This window comes from Scleropages formosus, chromosome 20, assembly GCF_900964775.1.
Source record: "Scleropages formosus chromosome 20, fSclFor1.1, whole genome shotgun sequence".
Lineage (NCBI taxonomy): Eukaryota > Metazoa > Chordata > Actinopteri > Osteoglossiformes > Osteoglossidae > Scleropages > Scleropages formosus.
In genome coordinates, this window is record NC_041825.1 from 22,630,418 (window position 1) to 22,654,551 (window position 24,134).

At 41.8% G+C, this 24,134-nt stretch overlaps 1 protein-coding gene across 2 annotated transcripts in view; it reads right to left on the reverse strand.

Moving 5' to 3' along the window:
- The window catches only part of grin2bb (glutamate receptor, ionotropic, N-methyl D-aspartate 2B, genome duplicate b), a 57,123-nt gene extending 34,213 nt beyond the window's left edge, over positions 1 to 22,910 (reverse strand). The window contains exons 1-2 of one of the 2 annotated variants that reach the window (XM_018761578.2): positions 22,550 to 22,910; positions 10,484 to 11,110 (exon numbers count right to left, since the gene is read on the reverse strand). In XM_018761578.2, coding sequence (XP_018617094.1) covers positions 10,484 to 11,110; positions 22,550 to 22,558 — 636 coding nt within the window. In that variant the 5' untranslated portion in view covers positions 22,559 to 22,910. Of the gene's footprint in view, positions 1 to 10,483; positions 11,111 to 20,517; positions 20,564 to 22,549 lie in introns of those variants that run through there. The other variant, XM_018761579.2, reaches the window with a different exon arrangement.
- Positions 22,911 to 24,134: the final 1,224 nt, after the last annotated feature.

A 24,134-nucleotide genomic window follows, 5' to 3' on the forward strand; every position in this document is an offset into this window, starting at 1 on the left:
TGAACTGAACTGAAACAGTTTTGCAAAAAGGAATAGGCCAAAATACCTTCTAAATACCGTAGGGGTCTGAACAGCAGTTTTAGAGAGCACTCACCTGAGGTTATTGCCAATAAAGGAATCACCCGGTCAATACAGATAAGGTGATGAATAAGATTGTTTTAAAGATTTAAGATAAATAAGATTGTTTTCAATTATTACTATGATTTACATGAAGGTCAGATCACAGTTTATAGGACATTCAAGCCGATTTCCAGATAATTCCCAAAGATCACAAACTTTTTCTCAAAATGTGTTTTATCACCTTAAGTTTTATCTAAGGCTTTTGTTTGCCTTTTTATCCTTTGCTTTCTTCAAAATGTTTTGCTTTAAGACTGATTATTATTATAGATTTTAAACAACTGCAGGATTTCAGACATGTTTATGAGCAAATTTTCTTTTAAAAATCTACATTTGCTTGTCATTTGGAATTCTTTTAAAATTTTTTAATTATCCCTAATGGCAGAGTGCATGGATACAACAGCTCTTTGGCTCCCTGCTCAACTGAATTTTAAAAGGAGCCTTTGTTATACAAGGGAACGCTGCATTTAAGTTGATTTTAAAAGTTGTAGCACTTCCTGTTTTATCTAAAATGCTGACAAAATGCTAAAAGTACAGTTTTTGTAGGTTAGCCATTTCTTTTGTCAATACTATTTTTGAGGTATACGAAAATATACACAGGAGCTCATAAAAGCAAGTAAAAGGTAGATATGCAAATAAAGTCAGAGATTAACTCTGGAAGAACCCTGTTATCCTAAATTTGGTCAAACTGTGCTATGAGAAGTTAAGAACAAAAGGATATTTGAAGAAATTACTGTGTAAAGAAACGCGAAGTCAGGAAGAAGGACAGTGCTTTGACGGAAAAGGGTAAATGCAGAAACGCTATGCATTTAAAAGATACTGGAACATCTTCCATTTTCAAATTCCTAATGAAATGGCACAACGAAGCTGTCCCATTTATGGAAAACTGTTTCATGTTGATGTGCAAAAATCGGAAGTTAGAAATTTGCTTAGCTGACACCTTTCCAAATCAGATCACCTTTTTCTGCAGAGGGGAATGTTTACTGGAGACTTAATGCAAAGTGCTATACTCAAGGGTACTATAGAACCAGTAGACCTTCAGATTATACCAGTATGTCCTGATGAAAGCACTCAAGTTTGGTACACTGTGTCCCATGCTGTTCTGGCTAGACAGATGACTACAGCTGTAGGTACACCTTATGTGTGAACGGCACATATGGTACCCATTTACTGAGTGCAAACTGGCCACCCTGGCACACACAGCACTGTCTGACCTTTGTCTGCTGCTCCCAGCAACACACAGGCCCACTCTTTGTAGTTTATCTTTGAACAAAAAGTGCTTTTCAGACTCCAGCGGGTTCTTCTGACGTTAGCAGTTGACAGCAGGTAAGAAAGCGCTTTCTGATTTTGAGTAATGACAAAATGGGGCAAAAGCTTTTATCTCTGAGTAAGTGAAAAATTCCCCCATAACTTTGCTCCCCTGACACTTTGGTAAGGAAAAAGCGGCTGTGTGCTGTTTACCGGTCAGAGCGCCAGCCCACCATCCATTAACAAAGCCTGATTTACTTTCCTCCACACGCCTGCCTTCATCTCAAACCTTCTGAAACTCAGACCTTGCTCTCTTCCCCCCCCGACCTTTCACTTCCTGTTCGCACCTACATTTTTAGTGCCACGATACCCTCTTTTATAGGTATCACTATGCTAGACAATTCTCTCCACTTTCCCTGACCTTCTCAGTTCTTGCACATTTTTATCATTTTCATCTCTGCATTATTCAAATTAGCTTGATTAGTAGGATGGAACTTTTTCAATAATTCCAGAAACACTCCAGGAAGCACAATCAGTCTTTCCTCCTTTCCTTCTCTTGCAATATTGCTGTCATTCTCTCTATTTCATTCTCCAACATTCTCGATTTCTTCGTCTTTCAGTGAGATCCTTATGCCACTTCTTCTCTCCTTCTTTTTCTTTCACTCCAATCCTCCCTTTTCCCTACATTTTGCTAGCTGTCCTCACCCTTTCCCTTTCACCCCTTTTTCTACAGCCTTTCCAGCACTTCCTTGCAGCTAAAACTGTACCTCCAAACCTCTCTGGCATCCACCTCCCTCCACCTGCAACTCATCTCTCCTCTCTCCTCTCCCAGCAATATCTCTACATGTTTCCACCAGGATTAACTGTGCATCTTCAGGTTAGAGGAGAAAGCCAGAGAGACGGAGAAAGAGACAGAGGAGAGAGAGAAGTTTATGATTCAGAGAGACAGGCTGTGTTTCCGTAGCAACATGGTTTCCATCGAAACAGTCTCACTAAAGATGCCATTAGTGTGAAGTGGGGAAAAAACGAGTTACTTACACACAGGCACACTGTATGCAAACACTAAGCCTCCCTCCCTCAAACAGCACATTTTAGTACACCTGATATCAAGTGCAGGTGTGTGACCACGGGCAAAGAACCTCGCGTGAGGATCCACAGTCTTCTGGCTAATGACTTTGATGAATGTCTACGGACCCATCTTCACACTGCAACGCCCACAGTTTCATTTTTTAATCTAACTGGACCCTTCTGGCTGTGATTCTTATCAAGCAGCAGCACAACTCTTTTGAATCAGACTGAAGCCACTATGGGACTAGTGTTCTTTCAGAAATCCAAATTATTTGAATCTATAAAGGTGAGACAGGTCCTACTGACAGAGAGCAGATGGTCCTTAGTCTCTAGGTGTAGACTAGGGAGGAATGGGAGAGAGGAGGGAAAAACAAAGCAAATCAACTGCTACCATAACATTACATCATCATCTCCTGCCTTCCTGTTCTTCCAGAGATCCACATTGTCCCAAGTTACATTTACATATTGCATTTGCTGTAAAAGTTTCCACGAAACACTGCCACTTCGTGACAATGAAGCCTTCTTTGAATTTCAATTTCCACTGCATCTCTTCTAACAGCCTGCTTCTGTGTGAAACACTTGAAAATGTGCATCAGGGACTGATGGCTTTGATGCTGAAGAAGGGCACAAAAATTCTTCAAACTTAATATCTCGGTACACACTGTATTTCATAATGATATTTATTTATTTACTATGTGCGCCATACTCCCTGTAGCATTTTTGTAAATTAAACCAAGCAGTTGGTTTTACCGCACTGTCGTTGAGGCCAGTCAGTCCCTTGTCAGTTTCTGAGGAACGTTCTAAAGGGGAGGTACACTCCAGTCAATTGCCCCCCCAGCTGTCTCTTGATCAGACTATAGAAGAACAAAGGCCCTCTCTTGATACACAAGGCAGAGTCGTGATCGACATAGAGGCACTCTGTCACATATTTGCAATGTGAGATTTGTAAGCTTTTGATTGATATTCGGAACATTGCAGTTCCCTTTGCGGCGAAGAGTCAATACACCAAGACCTGCCAATCATGTTGTCTCAAGTCTCTGATTGTCAATGTTGCTTAAAAAAAATCTGAATGCATTATGGGGGTCTACTGTATAAAATCACTTGTTCCCACATATTAATATACATGAAAACACAGGTGCACAAACATGTAAAACGTGCAAAATAAAAATGGTCTGGACATTGGGTAAGCACCGAAGGTGTGATGTGTAGATGTACATGCAGCTACTCATGTGATGAACATTGGTTCATATGGTGGAAAGAAACAAACTGACTGTACTTAAGAATAAAACATCTGCAACTATGTCCCTTTCTCCTAATGTAATGCACAAACTGTATTTTCTATGAGACGTACATCGCTGTGGAGAAAAGCATCTGCTAAATGAATAAATGTAAATAAATGTAAATGTGATGACCCCACATGTGATAACCCCGGTCCTTCGATTCTACACATAAATGCAAATTTGTGAGCATTCGTGTGCAGCAGCAACCAACAGCAGGCTAAGTGTGTCAGAGCTCATATCAATCCTGGATCACTTCTCCTTGGAGCCAAGACCTCTGTGTGTACCACTGTTCCTGGGCCGAAAGAGCTTGTGACACTAACCACTGGCCCCAGGTGCCCAGTGGTCTGCTGTGAACACTGTAGCTACTTAAGCCTCAACTGGGTAAGTGCTAAAGACTCAGCATGTTAACACAGGGTGGGAGGGGAAAGGCAGTGTTTGCACTAATTCAGGACAGCATGGGAAGGCCATCATTGAAATTCATCAAAGCAGCTTGTTTTATTTTAGTGGGAATGGCAGGGAGGTTGGGGGGGGGGCAAGAAAAGAAAATAGTCCAACTCTTCTGTGGATGAAAGGGGTACAATAGCTTGGAATGCAAAGCAGTTTAGCAGACACACTTTATGCGCTGTTAAATTTCCACGGCAGCACATTCTCCTTGTAATGCTAATAGTGGACTATCTCAGCCTGAATGTGTCACTAGGGGGGACTGGCATGCCAAGGGGCACGTGTTTGCAGGGCTGTGGACCAGCAGTATGAAGCATATGGGTGCATTTCCAGGGCTCTGTGCGTCCATAATTGAGACACTCTCACTGAAATGGGTCTTTATTCATGACTTTCTGAGCACACTATTAATTGACTGGACACCTCTTTTCTCTCCCTCTTCATTAATCCCAGCTGGCCCCCCTCAGTGGAGGGACCCCACAAAGCCCCACTTGACTCACCCTGCTTTATCACTCAGTCCATCAAGGGGAGGGGGGAATATGAGACCCAGGAGACAAAAGGAGAGCAAGATGGGAGCAGCAGGGTCCAAGGGAAGTACAGGCACAGTAGTTTGACAAGAGAAGGCCAGAGGTACGGGAGAATGCAAGGGTGGTTATAGCAAGGAGAAGGAAAGTAGAAGGAAGGGTACAGGGGGTGAAGCTCAGATCAGAATGCAGACTGTGAGTATAGAGCCCATGGGTTAGGTGGATCAGAGGGAGAAAGACCAACGAGGAGGAGGTGGAGAGGGGAAGGACAAGGAGAGTGGAACAGCTGGAATACTGAGCTGCAGGCTGCATTTCCCAGTGGGCTGCTCATACCAGGGTTCTGTTCTACTTCTCACACTTGACCTTTGGCAAGAAGGGTATGCACTCCTTAAACATCCAGATGCTTTCATGCTTGGCAATCTGACTGAGTTCTGACAACATAAGCAGCCCAAGCATGAGCACTGCCCTTACTACTGCTATTCATAATAGAGTCAAAGTGGACAGACACTCTGTAGAACTGGCACAGATCAAAGCCACATTATCAGGAGGGAGAACACAATGAGAAAGGAGCAAGAGATCTTGTTGAGTGTAAAAAAAAGAGAATGAGGAAAAGGCCTGGAGGGCTACACAATGATGTGAAAAAGTACGGAGAAAGGGGCAATAGGAGGAATGAGTGAAAGGAGGTGAAGGTGAAGGGGTGAAAACAGGTCAGAGTTTATTCTGTTATTCTCACTCTGTGGGGAACTTTTAACAAATAGTACCCTTTGCCAAACCAGGATAAAAATGAGAGTTATGGGGTGGGGCCAAACAGAAGAGTATGAGAGGGAGTAACTGCAGAAAAAGAGAGACTGACATATAGTATGCAAGAATATTGACTTTATATTAGCAAGCAGGAGAGAGAAGAGCAGGACAGTCAAGCTCTATTTTAATCCCTTTATCTTTTGGGATGTATCCTAATTGAGCACACAGAGTTTTATAATGGCACACAATGTCGATCTATGGGGTGGAACAGACTATTGTAATAGAGTGTAGGACAATGCGCAATGTTATTACAAAATGAGGTATTGTATGTAAAGTAATTGGGTACATTTGTGGCCAGCACAATGCAATCAATCTTGGATTTAAAAAAATTATGCTTTCTGCCAGTCGTTGAGCCTCATGGCTACTTGGCTTCACAAGGCTGAGATGATTTATTTTGAAAATATTGTTTCCCTATTAAATATTCTTCAGCACAGCTCATAACTATAAATTGTTCCACTGTGACAGAATCCCGCAGTACTATCCACATGTTTGTCCCGTGGACAATTAATCCCACACACAATGCACTGCCATTATCGCTCACCCCAATGCACTAAGCCTTAGCAATGATTCCCTCCCAGCGTCATTCATTTTCCTAAAATTGGTCCCAGAAACAAACTAGCCTCACAGGCTCCACAGACGGTCCACAGTCGGTCAACCGGAACAATGGTGGAGTCATTACAAGACTGTAACATACTGTGGCACAACATGATGGGTACTGTATGGCAGGCCAGAACGTGCCTTCACATATTGCTGCTGTCACCCTGTATTGAATACACATGAGACACACAGATACAGCTGATCACACACAGTTACGGTGTAACACACACAGATAGAAGAGAATTACACAGTTCTGATGCATTGAATGCAGATATACACACATCACTGTCAGTAGCCACTACGTCAGTGGCAGATTCATATGTATCACATACAAGAGTGTGAACAATATGCACATAGAGATGCAACACATATATACTACAGCCAGTCCCCGGATTATGAATGCGTTCCGTGTCCTCATGTTGTTTTTAAATTGGATTTTGACGTAAGTCGGAACCGTTAGGTATGGTGGGTATCTAACATCAGTTTGTCAAATGTTTGTCTCAGTATATAGTATGTTGTGTACCTTTCTATGCATAAAAAACATTAAAGAAACACTTACAAATACATAAAAACATAATAATACAGTAATAACAACAACAATAATAATAATAATAATAATAATAATAATAATAATAATGTAAGTACAATATTTATAATAGAGAGAGACATAGAAAGAGATAATAGTAAATGTTACTACTGTCATGATAAACAGAAGACACGGAGAAGGCTGAACCCAGGTGTAGGATCATTTATTCAGATGAAAGGACGAGACGTGATCTTGTGGTTGGGGACGTGCGAATGGTTGGTCGATCGATCGGTGAACTGAACAGAAGCAAAGATCTGAAATCGTGGTTGGGGGACAAGGCGGGCGGTTATTATCAAAGAGATGTGGAACAGGACTTGCAACACATTTACGTCTTGGTGCCATGGTTAGAAGGGTAAAAGAAAAAAAATTAAAGCCAAATACAGTAACACACGAGACACTTAACGGGAAAAGAAGGAAGTCTGTCCTACCTCGGGCTCACGCGCCCTGCCCAGGAGCCAGCAAACTGCTGTAGTTGTGCAATATTTTGATGCGCGTAGCAAAGTAGCGCCCATTTATTATTATGAACTATTGTATGTACAGTAACTCAAATTTTTAATAGGCTTAATTATGAAGTTTTCATTTGATTGTTACTTAAGGGTGACAAAAATATTAACTTCCAGTCAGTAAGGAGGCGGTTTGTAACTACGGGTTGTACGTAAATCAGATGTTCATAACCCGGGGACTGCCTGCATATAAACTTAGTATAGGTACAGCACAGAAACATACAACATTCTCATTTACACTTGCAGGTAATGGACATAGATCCATATCACAGACATTGTGTCTTCAGATTTTTCTCCAGAAACTATAAAACACATACCAGGTATGACACTTTCACAGGCTTTTCACACCATATCCTGCAGTATTAAACTGAGAGGAAATAGAACGAACCCTTAGAAAGCCCAGAATTACTTAGAACAGATCCGTAGCAGTTTCTAACAAGGACTATAGCCACAGAATGTCATTTGACTGTACCCACAAAGAGACCAAATATCACTGATCCTCATTTGTGGTAATGTGGAATGACTGTATAATTTATGAGCACAGAAAGAGTTTTAAAGCAAAATTTCAAACTCTCCATATCTTTCATGCCAAGCCCTCCTCCACCTCTCATTGTTCCACTCCTGGCCACTTCTGGTTCAAAGCACTACGACTCCCTCCCTCCATCTCCCTCTCCCTCCCATCATCTCTTCATCCATGCCTTGTTCCCTTTCTTTTTACACATGGACACAAGACACTCAGCATGGCTTTGCTGCTCTGTTTTCTCATCTTGAGTTACCTCAGGCATACTCCATTCCTGTATCTTTGCTCTCTTTCATTTTCTTTAACTCAAAGAAATATAAATTCCTCTCCTCCTTAGATATAGATGTGTGCAGTAGGTTGCCATGCCAACTGTATCAGCTGTATTCAGCTTGTGTGTGTGTGTGTGTGTGTGTGGGATGGGCAGGCTGGACAAGAGAAAGGTAATCATCAAGGGAAAGACAGGAAAAAATATTTCCCCTGCAACCCCTTTTTTCATCTTCTCCCTCCGTTCTGTTTCATACTTTCTATTTCACGCTCAGTCTGTTTTTCTTCAGGCACTCTCTCATCTTCCTCTAGTTCTCTCCCTCTGCCTCCTGTCTGTTTCTCGCTTTTTTTATCCACCCTCTAAATGTGCTTCTCATCTTGTGCTGCAAGTTACACGTTTTGTCCATGTCTCTCTGTCTCCCTTCGTTTCCCATTCCTTGTATCACCACCCTGCACTTTTGTAAGGGTTAAAAGAATGTGAAATGCATGTGGAGGAAGCTTGTCTTCCTCCTTCACACCCACGCCTGCTTCTCTGCGAGTCTCTGTTTTTCCTATTGTTCTGCTCTACCCATTCCTTACACGTTGTCTTCCGCACATTGTCACATTAAATCTCTGATATTTGATTCCACTCTCTTTTCATTTGTCCCTGAAAATGAGCAAAATTCCCTGGCAAATTGTGCATGAAAAGGTTTTTTCAAAGGTGTGTAACAAGACCATCAATGGATTTCACTCGGTAGCTCTTGCAGCAACAACTGTTAGCCTTTTCAGCATGTCTGAAAACATGCTGTATGCGGTCCCCGTAACCATGCTTGCACAAGCTAAGCACAATCATACACATGCTTAACATAGTTCAGCAAAACACTTCCAGCGAAGAACACTTGTGCATTGGTTTCATCTCTACAAACAATGATGAGGTTACTTCGATCACTGTAATGTGACCATTTGTTGCCTGTTTTTTTTTCTTTCTGATCCTATTATGCCTTTTAGCATAAAATCAAAGTCCATATAATCATATTCATTAAGTACAGATCCAGTCACATCAAGCAAAGGCCACAAGCCAAAATGCACACTGTCAAGAAAGCTGCTCCACTACGCAAGAATCACAAATCAAAATACTGTGATTCAAACTAAACATCTTTAAAAGTTGATGAATCACATGTCTTTCACCATGGTAGATGGTTACACCTGCTAGCTTCCTCTTTTATAAAGATTTATGGACTAATTAAATAGGTGTGACCCAGTTTGGACTTTCTGACCCCAACTAATTGAATAGTTTTGTCAGACCTGAGAACAGCAGGCAGATCTTGCTTCTGGGGTGTCGTCCTTACAGGACTGCATCGTTCCATGTTGTGAGTGGCCCCATGGGCTCTTGCTATGTCACACTTACAAATGTGTCACAGCTGCAAGCTCTTCCCCCGTGGGGGCAAGATGCTGTGTAAGGACAAGGCTGGACACAACCAGGACGTCGGCAGGCAGGCGGGTGGATTACCATCCAGGTGGGGGAATTCTATTACTTTTCTCCAAGCTGCTACCAACACCAGTCGATAGGGGGCAAAGACCACTGCCACTACTGGCAACCCGCCTTAATTACTTGCATAGTGAGGGCAGAGGCCCAATCCTGTGTGAAAGGCCCGTGGCCACTTATAGGCCACTAAGGCAGGATTGTAACAGCCTTCAGGGCACAGGCTTTGTGTTGGTACAGGAGACAAAAGGACAGCAGCTAGTGGGGGGGCAAAGACAGGGTTCTAACCATAAGGTTCCTGGTTCAAGTCTCGATGAGGCTCTGCTGTTGTACCTTTAGTTAACAGAAGGTGCACTAGTACATAATGGTCTTGCATCTGTTATCCTTGTTATTTATTGAACAAACTTACTGTCTGCTCTGAATTGTAAGATGCTATAGAGATAACCATGTGTCAAATGCCTAAATGACTTTGGACAAAAGCATTAATGTAATAATATAATACTAATAAGCTTAAACATTTTAAATTAAACATTTATAAACAGATAAAAATCAGTGTAGTGACACATTAATGGTATTACTGGCTGAGAGGGGTATCTTGAAATACTGTCATGTTAGAATTTAAAAGTTTCAGTTCAATACTGTATATCCTGCACTCTCTAAGACAGTTGCACTTGAGTTATTCCTGTTTCCCTTTATCTTTCTCATAATATCAAACTTATCTTGTCACCAGCTTACTTCAAATTATCTTAATGCAACTCACATTCAGTGTCGCTTCATCTTAAGGCTGGTCTCAGGCTGTAACCCTCCCCTTCCAAATGGCCTATAGATTTGCTCACTCTTCAGACCATTTCAGTTTCATGACCTCTAGCAGTAAAGTGTAACACCTACATTAAGCCATTACTGTATTTTCTAAAAGACCTACCTGAAGTTTGCAGAAAGGACCAAACCAAGAAAATACACTAAATGCAATACAAAATCCATATGTCAGCCAAACATAAAGCATATGCGTGTGATTTTTTTCACAAAAACATGAAAAAACTTATGAACCTTAAATCTGAGCATCTCCTGACCTTACCTTGTCAGCCATGATCATGGAGGAGCCCCCACGGATGCCTAGGATGGGGATGTGTGTCTGAGCTGAGATGAAATCCAGGATCTGAGCGATGGCCTCCTGGTCAGTGTCATCACCAAAAACCACACCCTGCAACCAGTGCTTGGTCATCAGGTCACAGATGCAGGTGATGATGCTCTTGGGGTCTGTCTCGTTCATAGTGACCAACTCCACGTTGGGTGGCAGAGGCATGTATAGGAAGTCCTCTTTCTCACGGCCCTCGGCCAGGGCCACTTCACTAGAGTTGCCCATTAGGACCACAGCGATGCTCAGGCCCTGGGACAGCTTGGAAGAGGGTGGTGGAAGTGCCATCACAGGCGGGTAGTGTGGCGGGATGATCACTGCCCCGGTTCTTTCGCCTCCGCCGCCTACGCCACCCCCGCCCCCCCCTCTCCGGGATTCGCAGACTGGGATGAGCAGCAGAGAAAGGCAGAGGAGGGACAGGGAGAGGGAGAATGGAGAGAAGGGGGTCCTGTGCTGGGAGGATGAGCTTTCGGCCGGGCAAAGGATCAGAGAAATACGCCGCTCTTGGGGCGGTGAAGGCAAGGGGGGCTCGCAGAAAGGCATGATGGTGGCGCGTAAATGCATTTCCTGAAACAGAGAGACACAGGAAAAATATGGTCACTTCAGCACAAACATATTAATAGCAGACATCACAGGTCAGTACAGCAACATATGTATGATTAAATTCAGATTTGTATAGGAACATGTCAGTGTCTGAGAATCTACTTGGATGATGAGTACAGAAGAGGTAGAATGAGGAAAGTGAGAGAGTATTTTTGGCATATACAGCACAAGCAATGACTAAAGCACCAAACACACTGAAACAGACTTGGCATGTTTCACACATAGCAGACCAACAATTGACTAAATATCTGGTGAGGCAGGATAGCATTGCTGTGTTGCATATCGCACAACCTCTCCACACAGAAGCCTATGTGGCTCTCTGACAGACGGAGTGGAAGAGAAAGGAGCGGGGTATGAGGAAGTGACACACAGACAGGGATAAGGACGACTGACAGACTGACATGCAGGCCGACTGCCACACTAGCAAATGACTTATGCGTGCGAAGACCCGTCACAATGCGCCGATGTGTTGACTGGCAGCCAGTGTCACCCCATGATGGGCACATACCACCTTTGACCAAGCTGGTTCCTATTCATGCTACTCTCCTCTCACCCCTCCCTTCATCCATTCATCCAGCCCGTTTTACATGCCTTCTCTTCCTGCCACCTTCTTTCGAATCTCTTTGGATGTCTTACTATTATTTACAGCTTGTTTCATTAACAGTGATGTTGAGGGCTGGGGTAGATGGGGTAAGTACAGTCATAGTTGGGTAACGTTTGAGTTAAGACACTGCCAACCTGTATGCAAAATATCAAGCTATTTAGAGGCAAGGGTGAGACAGAGTGAGAGTAAAATATTGATGGAGGAGGCAAGCTACTTTGAGGGGGAAAAAAATGGAAAACAAAGAAGAAAAAGACCATTAGAAAACTCTAATAACGAAAAGAAGGGAAAAGGAGAGATGGGGGATGAAAAAGAGATGTTCCAGGAGTATGACGACAAAAACAAGCATCTTTAAGGCGACTAATTACTGGAACTTTGTCAGCACTAATTACAGGCCTGCATGCTAATTGTCAATTGACGACTTTTCTAAACGCAAGTTCGTGAAAGAAGAGGCGGAGGATGGAAGAAGGGAAAATGGAGGTAAGGAGGAGAGGAGAGGAGGAACTGGGAAACACAAAGTCGGAAAGCAGGCTGTGCACAGCAAACACACAAGAACTGCAGGGATGTGGACAGAAGAACACCTGTAGGTTTGCTCAGGGTTCATGGACAAATGCCTGCAAAACACACCCCGCGTTGAAAAGGGTAAAAATATGTTGAAAACAGACAATAGACCATAACTGAAGGCATGGTGATGGAAAAACACAACAGCTGAAGGAAAGCTAGTAAGAAATAGAAAAAAGGACAAGCAATACATAGATGAAGAAACAAAAAAGTAGAGGTGGGGGAGGTATGGAAAGAGAAAAGATGCTTCCATTTGAATCTGCACTTCTTTTTAACAGTGCTCTGTTTCCATGGAAACAATTCAAATAAGCCTCAACAAGAACATGTTGACGGACACAGTGATGGACACCAGTAGCATTTACACACCGATAAACACGGACACTTTGTACACACTACTAGACACGGCATGTAGCCTTGTGCCAGGGCTGCACTTCACATACACACTGATACACAGATAAGTCTGATGCATCTTCACACAGTCTTGGCACATTGATACCCACAGCAAAGCATTGCATACACACTGATACACCTCCACCCTGGTGTTAGCCCTGGGGTGAATAACTGGGCCTTCATCCTCTCAGTTCACATGTTTACAGAAACAAATCTAGAGGATACACCAGTGTCTATGTTCCAAAACACGCTTAAATACTGCATCTCAAATCGTTTCTGTCTATTGTAAATACTACACTTATGCCATTTACCTAAAAAAAATTTGACTGCAGACTAAAATGAATGATGTAACATACACAGATAAAATTGCATTGGCAAAATTTGCTCATAAGAAGAACCCAGGTAAAAGAAATTATACATTTTGGAACAATTAACTGATCAGATGCAAACCAAACAAATCATAGGTGTGCACTGGATCTAGACAGATGCAGGGAGGGAGAGATAACTGGTGAAGAAAGCCAACAATAAAGTAATGGCAAAATCTGCAAGCAGACTGTATATGATTTGTAAATGCACATATGAAGCGTGACAAAGGCAGAAATGGCATAGCTCCAGCACAAATGGCTATAGCAGAGATTCTGCCTTTTGTATGCACATACTGCAAAGTTGGACAAGTTCAAAGACTTACGGGATGTATGTGCATCGGTATTTTGCTGTTAAATTTGATCTAAACATGACCGAGATGTATGCTTTGATTATACATGTTTAAAAATTAAAATGTACACTTAGAATGCATTATGACTTAACTAAGTACGAGAAGTACTAACAAACAAGCTCGTGACACCCAGAAGTGATCAAACAAGTGCAGGACTAGGTGGTGCCTGTATGTGTAAGATATGATATGAAATGAGGTCAGTAGGTTCTCAAGAGGTGGGGTATTAACTGCTTCTGCTTCCACAGAAAGAGCAGAAACTGATAAAGAAGAAAGTTCAGAGACCCAACAAGTGGAAAGTTACTAATATGCATAACTGTTACACCCTGAAATGAATTGTGCATGAGCTTGGCAAATAAAAGCAAGCAATCAAGACTGATCGGGGAGACACCCAATTTCTGGGACTCTCCCGTCGGCCGATGTTGTGAAAAGTCTTTGTGTGTCGGAGTGTGTTTCTTTCAGTGTCTCCTACAGCTGAATGGGAAGGAGAACATTTCTTTCACAGTATATATTCCAGATGCTAACACAATTGTTAATTCCTGTTTTTTTTTTAATATTTTTACATACATGTCATATCATACGCCCGTGTGCAGATACTATACGTTCACAACTAACCAGGTACTTCCAATGTCAACCGTACATGCAGGTTGGATACTGAAACCAGAATACAGTATTAGTATTCCTTTTATTCTTAATTAATATCAATATTCATACCCAGAATAAATATTTCATCATTCAGATTATGAGTTGGTCACTTCATTGTTCCATATCTGGGAGTCAAAGCTCATGTTATTCAGCTGTCTGTTAGACAGGGGCAACGGGATAAACAAGAAACTAACTGTTTCAAAACTTAAACTGCATTGATTCTCAAAGACAAGAGTTTCAGTGCTACGAATTTCAGTTTAAAAAAAAAATACAGATTCTGCCATTTTGTTGTCAGGTGTTTATAGTTCATCTGCGAGTGTCCGTGTTTGTGTGGGTGCGTACATGCTATTAGATATACGGCCGAGTTTCAAAGTGTCTGTCTCAAAGACAGCAGCTTGGAACAACCAGCGGAGGAACAATGCGCCAGGGGTTATGATGTTAATAACTCTCATGCAAGCCAGAAATAAATTAAAATGTCAACCCATCCACTGATCACTAATTACAAATCTGGCAGAACTTTTGTTTTGTGGCTATCGCTCCAAAACACTGCAGCTGTTTTGAAAACCTACAGTATAAAGTAATACACTTACTTAAAAAAAGCACCTTGAGTCACACAAAAGCCATTACTACATTAAATTATTCATTAGGTTGTCAGATATTGACACTAATTAAAAATTTGCACAAACATACATCTGAATTAAATAAGGCAGTAAAGTATTTGTCTCAAGGGTACAATATAAATGAACCTAACAGGATTTGAATACTAAAATGAGCCAACTTTCTCATCCATTTATTCAGTCTTCTGCTCAGTTACCCTTCAATACATGAACCATTTAACCAAAAAAAATCTAAAAAAAAAAAGCTCAACCTTCAAGAAATGAAAAGTGAATGAATCAGCAGTACCAACACTGTAAGAAGTATGCACATTAACTGCGTTTTGTCTCAGTGACAAGCGAAAATAATGTCTCTCAATATGCTGGCAGCGTGCTTCTGTGCTGTGCCAGTCAGTAGGTGTGCCAACGGCTTCCCTGCATCCACACCGAAAGTCAGAAGACATAAGTTCATTCTCTGGAGGAGCAGCCATGTATGCAGTTGGCCTAGGTTACATAAAAGTGTCAAGAGCAAAAGAGTCCTCCCACGACCATAAAACAAAACAAACTGCAAGGTAAATTCAATAAAATACAAAGTGAAATGTAAATTACAAATCATTACATGAGAAGCATTTTGTTTGAAAAGCAAAAATTAATAGCGAAGCCTCATATGCAGTCTACAGTACAACATGTCTCTTTTGGAAATAACGTCATATCGGCCAGGACGCCGACTGCCTTTAAATCTTACCGTTAAAAAAATGAGTACAATGTGTATAGTGCATTAGTGAGGGAAATTTTGCACTTTAATGAAAAACAGCTCAGAAGCGAGTTGACATTCATTCCACAAAATCAGGAGTGCTAATGAAGCCGGTGCTTTAACGGACAACTGTCTGTCTGGAATAAAGGGGCACGAAGAGAGCAGGTACAATTTTATTCCATTCAGGCGCTTAAATTATGCAAGAACTTCCGAACAAATAATGAAGAAAGCACTGCTCATGTTATGTTCTCCTTTACCCAGTTTGAGTTTTTTTTTTTTTTTTTTTTTTTTTATGGATGGTTCTTCACATTTGGATTCCGTAAGGGTACAAAAATTCATGAATTAGAAATTAGGAAATTTGATGGAGACAAGGTGGAATTTTCAGAGAGACTGCTGCAGAAGAATGGCTTTTAAAGAAATTTGTGTTTTTGTGTGAATGTTTTCATTTTTTATTAATTTCTTTGTTTTGCTGTAAATAAGGTCCAAAGTTAAAAAGCATATTACATTTTTGCAATGTTTGAAATTTTCCATCATACTGTTTTTCAACAAAAATGGACTTGGGCTGTTTCTGCTTATGAACATTGTGTTTCAGGGTATAATGGTTTAAGGGTATAATGTATATCACTGCTATTACACACAAATAATTCCACTGAGAAAAAAACAACTGCAGCACATGCATTATGGTACATTATGTATAATGATTTCAGGAAGTATAACTACATAAGAAGGATTTAAATAGACAAAATATAGTAAACATTTTGATCTTTTTACAACCAAGAATCCTGTACAGGGAAGTTTTTAAAATGATTAAGTAAAGGAAATTTTTGATCGGCGCGGGAATCGACATTTTTGATTGTGACAGAAATACTGCTGGATACGTAACTCTTCTTTAAATAATGTTGATTATATTATAGTATATTATATATATTATATATTATATATTAAATTCAAGGTTTTATAAATTAAAGGTCACAGTTAGGAAAATATTCAGATGGATAAAGACATAAAATCTAGAAAGTTCTTGGAATAGCAGTTTTGCATGAGAATAAAATACACAATTAAAAACAAGGAATCAAACTGTAAAATAAATTGTTGTAGAAATACTATTTCTATACATGTTGCCTATCTCCATGTTTCCGTCGCTGCCTTCCCCTCAGACAAGCCGTGTTGTCTAGCGGTTTGCTTGCCCCCTGCAGAGCTGCCTCTCACTCCCCCCTGTCAGACCCCTTGATTGATACTCGGGCAACTGGAGCACACCCACCATGTGGAGAGCAGCCAGAAGCGCAGGAGAGTGCACAGATGCATGCCCATGCAGCCGGGGAGGGGGACAATGAGGGTGTGCTGCATAGCACCCTCCAGAAAACACACACACACACACACACACACACACAGACAAAGTATACAGGGGTTGGCAAGCCAGGATTGCCTGTGTGAACAGCTGTGTCTGACTGCTAATCCACCCTGACACTTTTCACGCAGCCTTTTCTCAGGCGTCTGCCTTGAGCCTTTTTTCTCATTACATCGGTACCATCTACAAACACGCACACGCGCTCTTTCATACGCACGCAAGGACACAGCATAGGTTTCCGCAGCTCCACCCCGACAGACCCTCAGGACCTGACAACTGTCTCTCCCCAGGTACTCTCTACCACGGTAGCGCTGCTTTTTGGTTCAGAAACCAAGCCAGCTGAATCCAGATGTGCTGCAAGTTGAAGAGTACCATACAATGCTGAAAGACACTCACAGATCCTTGGGGCAGGGCCCACTTAGGGCCATCCAGGGCCACATTTTTTCCCTCTGCCTGAATCTCACTAGCCCAATGACAGCCATCATCAACACTGATCTTCTGAAGTAACAATTCCGGCGAAGTGCCAGGCACATTGCATGCTCCGGCTCTCAATATTTCTAACCATTTCCACATCTGGAGCAGTTCAGTGCAAGCAGTCACATCTCACAGATGTGACAAGGCTCTCCAGCTCAGTTAATTGCATTCGTTGCTCTGGCCACAGGTCCAGTTCCATTACAAGAGCAGCAGCTGGGGCCAGTTACCACTGCGCGCCAGCGTGGCTGTTTCAAACACACAGAACACTTGTCAGTGTTTCCATGGTTTTGGACCACCGCTCTGTTCTTTAGTGTATATCTCTGCATTCACCGTGCTGCATTCCCACCCCTCCCTGCAATGGCGTTTCAGCACAAAATGCAGAGCTTTGTCTTTTTCCGCTGAAATATTATGCCACATGACAATTAATTTTTAGTACATTTTAAGAGCAGCTTGTCTATTACCACTGCATCTTTCATTGGGGAAACATGACATCCCAAAATTGAGACTCACGACATGATACTTTTGATTAAGCCCCCAACAGCAGCACATGGCACATTCACAATTGAACACTATTGATACAGCAAAAGTGTGTGTACAGTCTGCACGCACATAAGAGTTTGTGGCATACCTACCGAGGATGCCAGAGCAACAAATAAACACACCCACACACAGGCTCAGACAGACACAGACACAAGCGAATGAAAACACACAAACACTGCAGAGTGACGTCTGTCCCAGTCAATGGGAATGTGAATCTTAATTGTCTTGTCGGTGAAGGTATTGAGTTTCTGGGCAGTGACTGGGTTTCCCCACAGGTGACTTTGTCATGGATTGGTTCCCTGGGCCAACCCCTCCTTGTCACCATCATCCATAATGCCCCCCCCCCCCCCCCCCCCCCCCCCCCCTTTTCTGGTCCCCTCCCCCCTTTTCTCTGGTCATGGTTAATTAATTACCAAGCTGTTCTCAGTCAGTGCCAAACTGTAAGACAGACTAATACTCAGACACATGGACACTAAAAAGTACAGTATTACGACCAAGATACATTCAGGCTCAATAATAACAATAATAAGAAGAAAAAACATCTTGCAATTGATAATGACAGTTGTGAAACAATAATAACGATGATGATAATAATAATTACTGTTAGTACTGTTTGTACTCTTATAAGATGCATACATCTTTATTTATGGTATGGATTAACACTTTAACACTGAATGGATTAGATAGTATCTAATATTGAGCATTACGGCTGAGCGTATCCGCATTCATCAAAAAGCAAGTCATTTGTTTTATAAATTCAAGGATATAAATCAAGCTAAAAAGCAATAAATGCCAGGGAGCACAGATGTGGGATAGGACTAGGGAAACATGGGTTATTAGAGAGGGGGAAAATCATTGTTCATCTCTGCGGAGAGTCTCTGAGAATTCCTGAGAACAGGAGGCCACTGCAAGCTTGGATTAGAGATGTGTGCAGTTTGAAGACGGGGAACAGATATGCATGCTTCTATAGTTGGCGAGAAGTTCACTCAACCGCTCAGGAGACGGGGATTAGATTAACTGTGATTTGGGGATGGATAAAGCAGGAAGCCAGGGGAGAAACCGCCTTCCAAAGTGAAAGGGGCTCAGCAGACACACAGAAGACTAGGTACACACAGCAAGTGGTCACCAATAACAGCCGAGAGGTCTAACAACTGGACGTGATGTAGGGCTTTCTAAGAAGAAGCGGCGAAGTTAGGAGCGAGAAGTGAACAAGTTGGTCGCCCCAAACCATCATCGACTTTCACCGAGTCACCGACTCAGCTGATCTTTCCTAAGAGTTTGGAAGCACAGAGCTTGAAAGGGGATATTTTTGGATCGTTAGTAATGTATTCCGGGGGCAGTTTTTTAACTGATTTGGAAAAAAAAAAAAAAAAAAAAAAACAGCTGGTGCTTGCAGTGTTTTTGTTGTGTTCAGTGGAGTTCTTTAGTTATCTTTTAAGTTTCTCTTGCCGCACTGTGACATCACAGTTTTTCCCTGGGAATCTAATGAAGAATCAATTAAAGAGGCTATTTTTGTTCTCTTCACGCATTTTCTTACAATCCAGTGTGACTGCCACAGAATCTACAGTATGTGACTGCAGTTCAGGAACTGGCAATTACATAACGGTTCCTCACAATACGTGGGCGCAGTCAAGTAATCTATGGCACACAGACCCCATCAAATTTGAAACATGTGTCTTTGTCTAAAATATTGACCGGAAGCAAATCGCTGCTGGTTCTCAAGTGCCGAAGACGGGGAGGCAACGCTGGAGTATTTCAACTCCACAGGAAGGCGCACACACACACACACACACACACACACACACACACGCAAAGACCCAGAGCAGACACACTTGTTGTTCCCTTGCTCCTTCCTCTCTCCCTGTCTCACTGCTGTCTCTACCTGGCTGTGTACCTCAACCGCATGCATACTGAATTAACTGCACTGCCTCACACTCTTTGATGTGTACATGTTGAAAGTACACTTCCCTCGCTGTCATTCTCCCACTTGCTTTCTATCCAGAAATTTCTCGTCACGTTCCTGTCTACCGTTTTTTTTTTTTTTTTTTTTGCTGGATTCCTGGGTGCATATTAATCATGTGCTCTTTTACACTTTTCTAATATCACAGCTTTCTTACTCCTCCTTCCATTTGAAGCCTTAGTGTAAACAAGTTGGACTTGTTTTCCTTTTGTTCGAGTCCTTATTATCACACCTCCAAGTCTCACACCACTCCTCTTTCTTTACTGCATGTCAGACCCAAGATAATAAGAAATGTGTCTTCCTGGCATGACAATAAGGACAATACTGCCAAAAACATTGCGCTGCACCTTGATCATTCATGCACGAGTAATAAACTCATGCACGAGTAAATAAAACATGATATATTTGTTTGGCATACATTAACAAAGCAATCTAACACCAATAGCTTGAATATGTACCTGTGACCTCTGGGCCCAATAGCAGCAGGTACAATAGTGGTTAGAGCTGTGACCTTTGGGCCTTCAATCATACCTGCTGCTGTAGTGCCCTTCAGCAATGTACTTACCCTGAACTGCTTCACTAAAAATTACCCCGCTAAACTGAGTAAATGATTGCAGGCAGCTTAACATTGTAAGTTGCTTTGAAGAAAAGCATCAGCTTATGGATATCGCTTTTTAAAAAGTAGCACCTGCTCAAAGAATAAGACTGACCCCTTGGGTATAGAATTAACCTTAGAAGAAGATGTATTGAAATGTGTATTGAAGTAATTAGTTGGCTGTGATTGCAGTGGTACCTGCAGCAGAAGTACATTAGACCCTCAGGAGTAAATCCTTCTTTATCAGGCAGCCCTCTGTGCCCCTTCTGTGGAGAGCGCCGTACCTGACTGACAGTGCGTGGCGTTACACAGGGGGTGTCTGTTGAAAGTCAAATGAGGTAAGAGAAGAAGAAGAGACAGGGAGAGGATGAAAGAAAAGGAGAAATGGATGGAGAGTGATGACAAGAAAAAAATACATATTTATTCTGAGAAGGGGGCAGGTTAACCAAGAAGTGTGCGTGTGTGTGTGTGTGTGTCCCATTAAATGGTACAAAATATAATTTTAGGATTTTAATGAAAAGAGAAAGAGTGTGTGAACTGAGGGTTATGCTATGGACTTGAAACAAAGGGGGATGGATAGGAGGAGGAGAACAAGGAGGATAAGAGGGACGAATGAAAGAGGAGAAGGGGGAGAAGTGAGACTAGACTGAGAACAGCAGGAGGGGTGTCTGGGTGCACAAGAGAGTCTAGGCCACACATCACAGATTGGGAGGAGGTCCAACGTGGACAGAGAGAAACGGTTTTCCAAAAGGTGTGAGAAATACCAGAAAGGAGAGGTTCAAGCATAGATGGAGGAGGAATACATATGTGAGAGACTGAGGAGAAGATGGCTTGAAATTAATGAAGAAATAAAGTGAGTTAAACAAGAACGCCAGATAAAACCAAGGAGGAGAGTGTTGTGTTAACTTGAAGGGAGAAGGACAAGCATAAAGGTTCCAATATTGAAATATTACCATCGTAGGCCTTTGGGACAAATTCAATAAAGCATCACAGTTTGACAAATAGACCTTGGTCATCATTACTCATAGCAGGGTTTGCTTCTTCTTGTGTGAAAAGCTTTAAACTGACTCCCGTTGCACTGCTGTGAATATTCTTTCCTGCACATAAACCAGAACATGTTATTTATTTGGGATGTGGGGTAGGGTATATGCTGTCAAGTCAAATGTGACTCATATAAACCACTCACACGGTTTTTGTGGTATTAAAGGGAAAGGATGTGGTCTATCATCACCTCCTTCCACTCTTGTCTTTGCTTTCAAGACATGACGAGAACATGCAAACTCTGCACACCCTGAGTCACATTGGAACCGACGCCAAACCAAGCAACTCAGACACTGTAAAGCACTGGTGTTATAAGCTGTGCCAATAGCTTTCATGTTGCTTTTCTCCAAAGCAACTTACAGTGATTTACCCATTTATACAGCAGGCTATTCTTACTGTATCATTTCAGAGTAAATACCTTGATCAAGGGCGCTACAGCAGGAGGCAGGACTTGAACCTGAGCTTTTCGAGTGCAATGCAGCTCTAATCACTGTGCCACCTGCTGCCCATTTACACCATACAAGATGCATACATGAAGACACCTCCATAGTATTTCATCTGAAGAACCATGTCATTGAGAAATACTCAGTAATTGCTGGATCGGATGTCAGTTCAATGTGTAGTCCAGGGCACGTTTCCTTGTGCACACTAACAACAGCTTACACACAAGGATAAGCTCTACTTTTCCATACTACATATTTAAGTTTAAACTGTGCTGTCAGCAATCCAAGTCAAACAGACAAGCAGCTAAATAAATAATGTCATGATGAGGGGCCAGATGGCGAAGATTCTCAAGAAATTCACAAACCCCACATCTGTGGTGACCTCCGAAGTGCAAGCAAGGTGACCCTCAGCTACTCCTATGAAAGCAATAAACAAACCCAAGTTCCATTGCAGTTGTCTATTGTTAATTTTCTTAATCAGTCTCCACAACACATACCTGTAGTTTTAGAAGAGGTAGGTGAGTGAATGCTAAATTCCAGTAGACCTTCATACAGTAAAACTGTGAGACATTAAGGAGAAATAATTCATTCCGGAGTACTTTGTACCCAAAAATCAATGCTTTATAAGCAGCAGGGCAGACAGCATACAGACAGACAAGTGAATCACAAACAGCGACGGACACAGGAGAATAAAAGCTTTCCAGAAGAGAGCAGCGATGGGGTGTGGTACGAGCTCAGAGTCTTACCTTGTTCATGGCCAGCCCAAATCTGATCCCTGCTTCTCAGAACTGGCATGATGGTGAGACCTGGGCTGTTCCTCTAACACTCATAGCCTAAGGTAGGAGATGAACTGGTGAAGTCAGACAAAGAGAGCTGGAGATGGGGGTTGGGAGGGAAAGGGCACAGTTGTGGAGGAAGTATGGAATTTATAGAAGGCCAGCAGTGAGGGTTGAGGCCTTACATTCACATTAATGTTTCTTAAAAACAGAACAGATGGAACAATGTGGGAAGGATGTCCACAGTTCTGCCCGAATTAAAGTAATGGGAAAAACGCTTTAGAAAAAAACAGAGTGTGCTTCCTCTATCACTGACGGAAATATGCGTATAGATTAATATGAGCAAGTGTAATGTTTCATCTATACACAAAAAAGGACAAAGTAACAAATTATTGTGTTTAAAAGTGTTTTAAAGGATTTAGTTAAACAGTGTTCAAATACAAATCAATACTGTTTCATTAATAACTGTGTAAAAAGTTAAGCTAAACTGTACTTTATAACAGCAGCAAATTAAGGAAAACCTTAAAAACACCCAAACAACCAAATCATATAAGTGAATGAGTAATGAGTATTAAAGTGTCTTGTTTGAAACTTATCTAACTCACAGAAACATGTTACATATCAGATTGTTCTGTTGTTATTACAAGCAAAAAAGCATAGAAAAGTTGTACATAGAACTTGACATGAAATTTCTATCTATAAAGAACAGTAATCATTAAATTGTTTTTAATATAAAGAACTGTCTTGGGAGCTGATGAATTAGAAAAAAGGATAAGCCAGTGTAAAAAATCAAAATCCTGCTATCCCTTTTCTTGTTTCTTTTTGCTTTAACTATGTGATGAAAAGTTAAAAAAACAGAAATATGTTTATCGAAATATGTACATGCAGTAATAGGTGGTTTTGATGGTGACACAGAGAAGTAGAGTATGGAAGATGAGAGAGTGACTGAGGGATGAGAAGTTCTTTTTCATCTGATTCTTGTCCAGATCATAATCCCTTCATGGCTTGATGAGGAGCAGAAGCTTTTTTGTCACTGCTCCCTTTTATTCTGACTTCAGCCAGGCTGTTGAGCGGTACCGGCTGGGGGGTGCTGCCAGAGACAGCCGTCTTCTCTCTTCCTCTTTCTTGCCTCACTCCCCCTGTCCTATTTAGTCATCCACCCGACTGCAAGTTCAGTCCCACCTGGCGCTGTCTCTGCAGCTGTGGAAAAGAGCAGCAGAAGGGAGCATCAGATTTTGACTCATGGTTAAAGACAGTGTGATTTCAGCAAAGTGCAAAGGAAAAGCGTCAAACTGTCACACAGCAAATGTAGCACTGAAAGTTCGAAGGAGGACATGACATAACACACTTCAGGTGGGTAAAATACTTGGCCACTGGCCATGTGAACATCCACTGTTACTGCTGAGTGTGTATATAGCAGTTTTTGGCCACATTAGCATATGCCCATAATGGTAGTAAAGCTGATAAACTGTTACTTTAAAAAGAATACACACATACTTGACAGGGTGTTCTCAGTGCTTTACTCTTTCCACATGTATGAAACACCCATATGTAT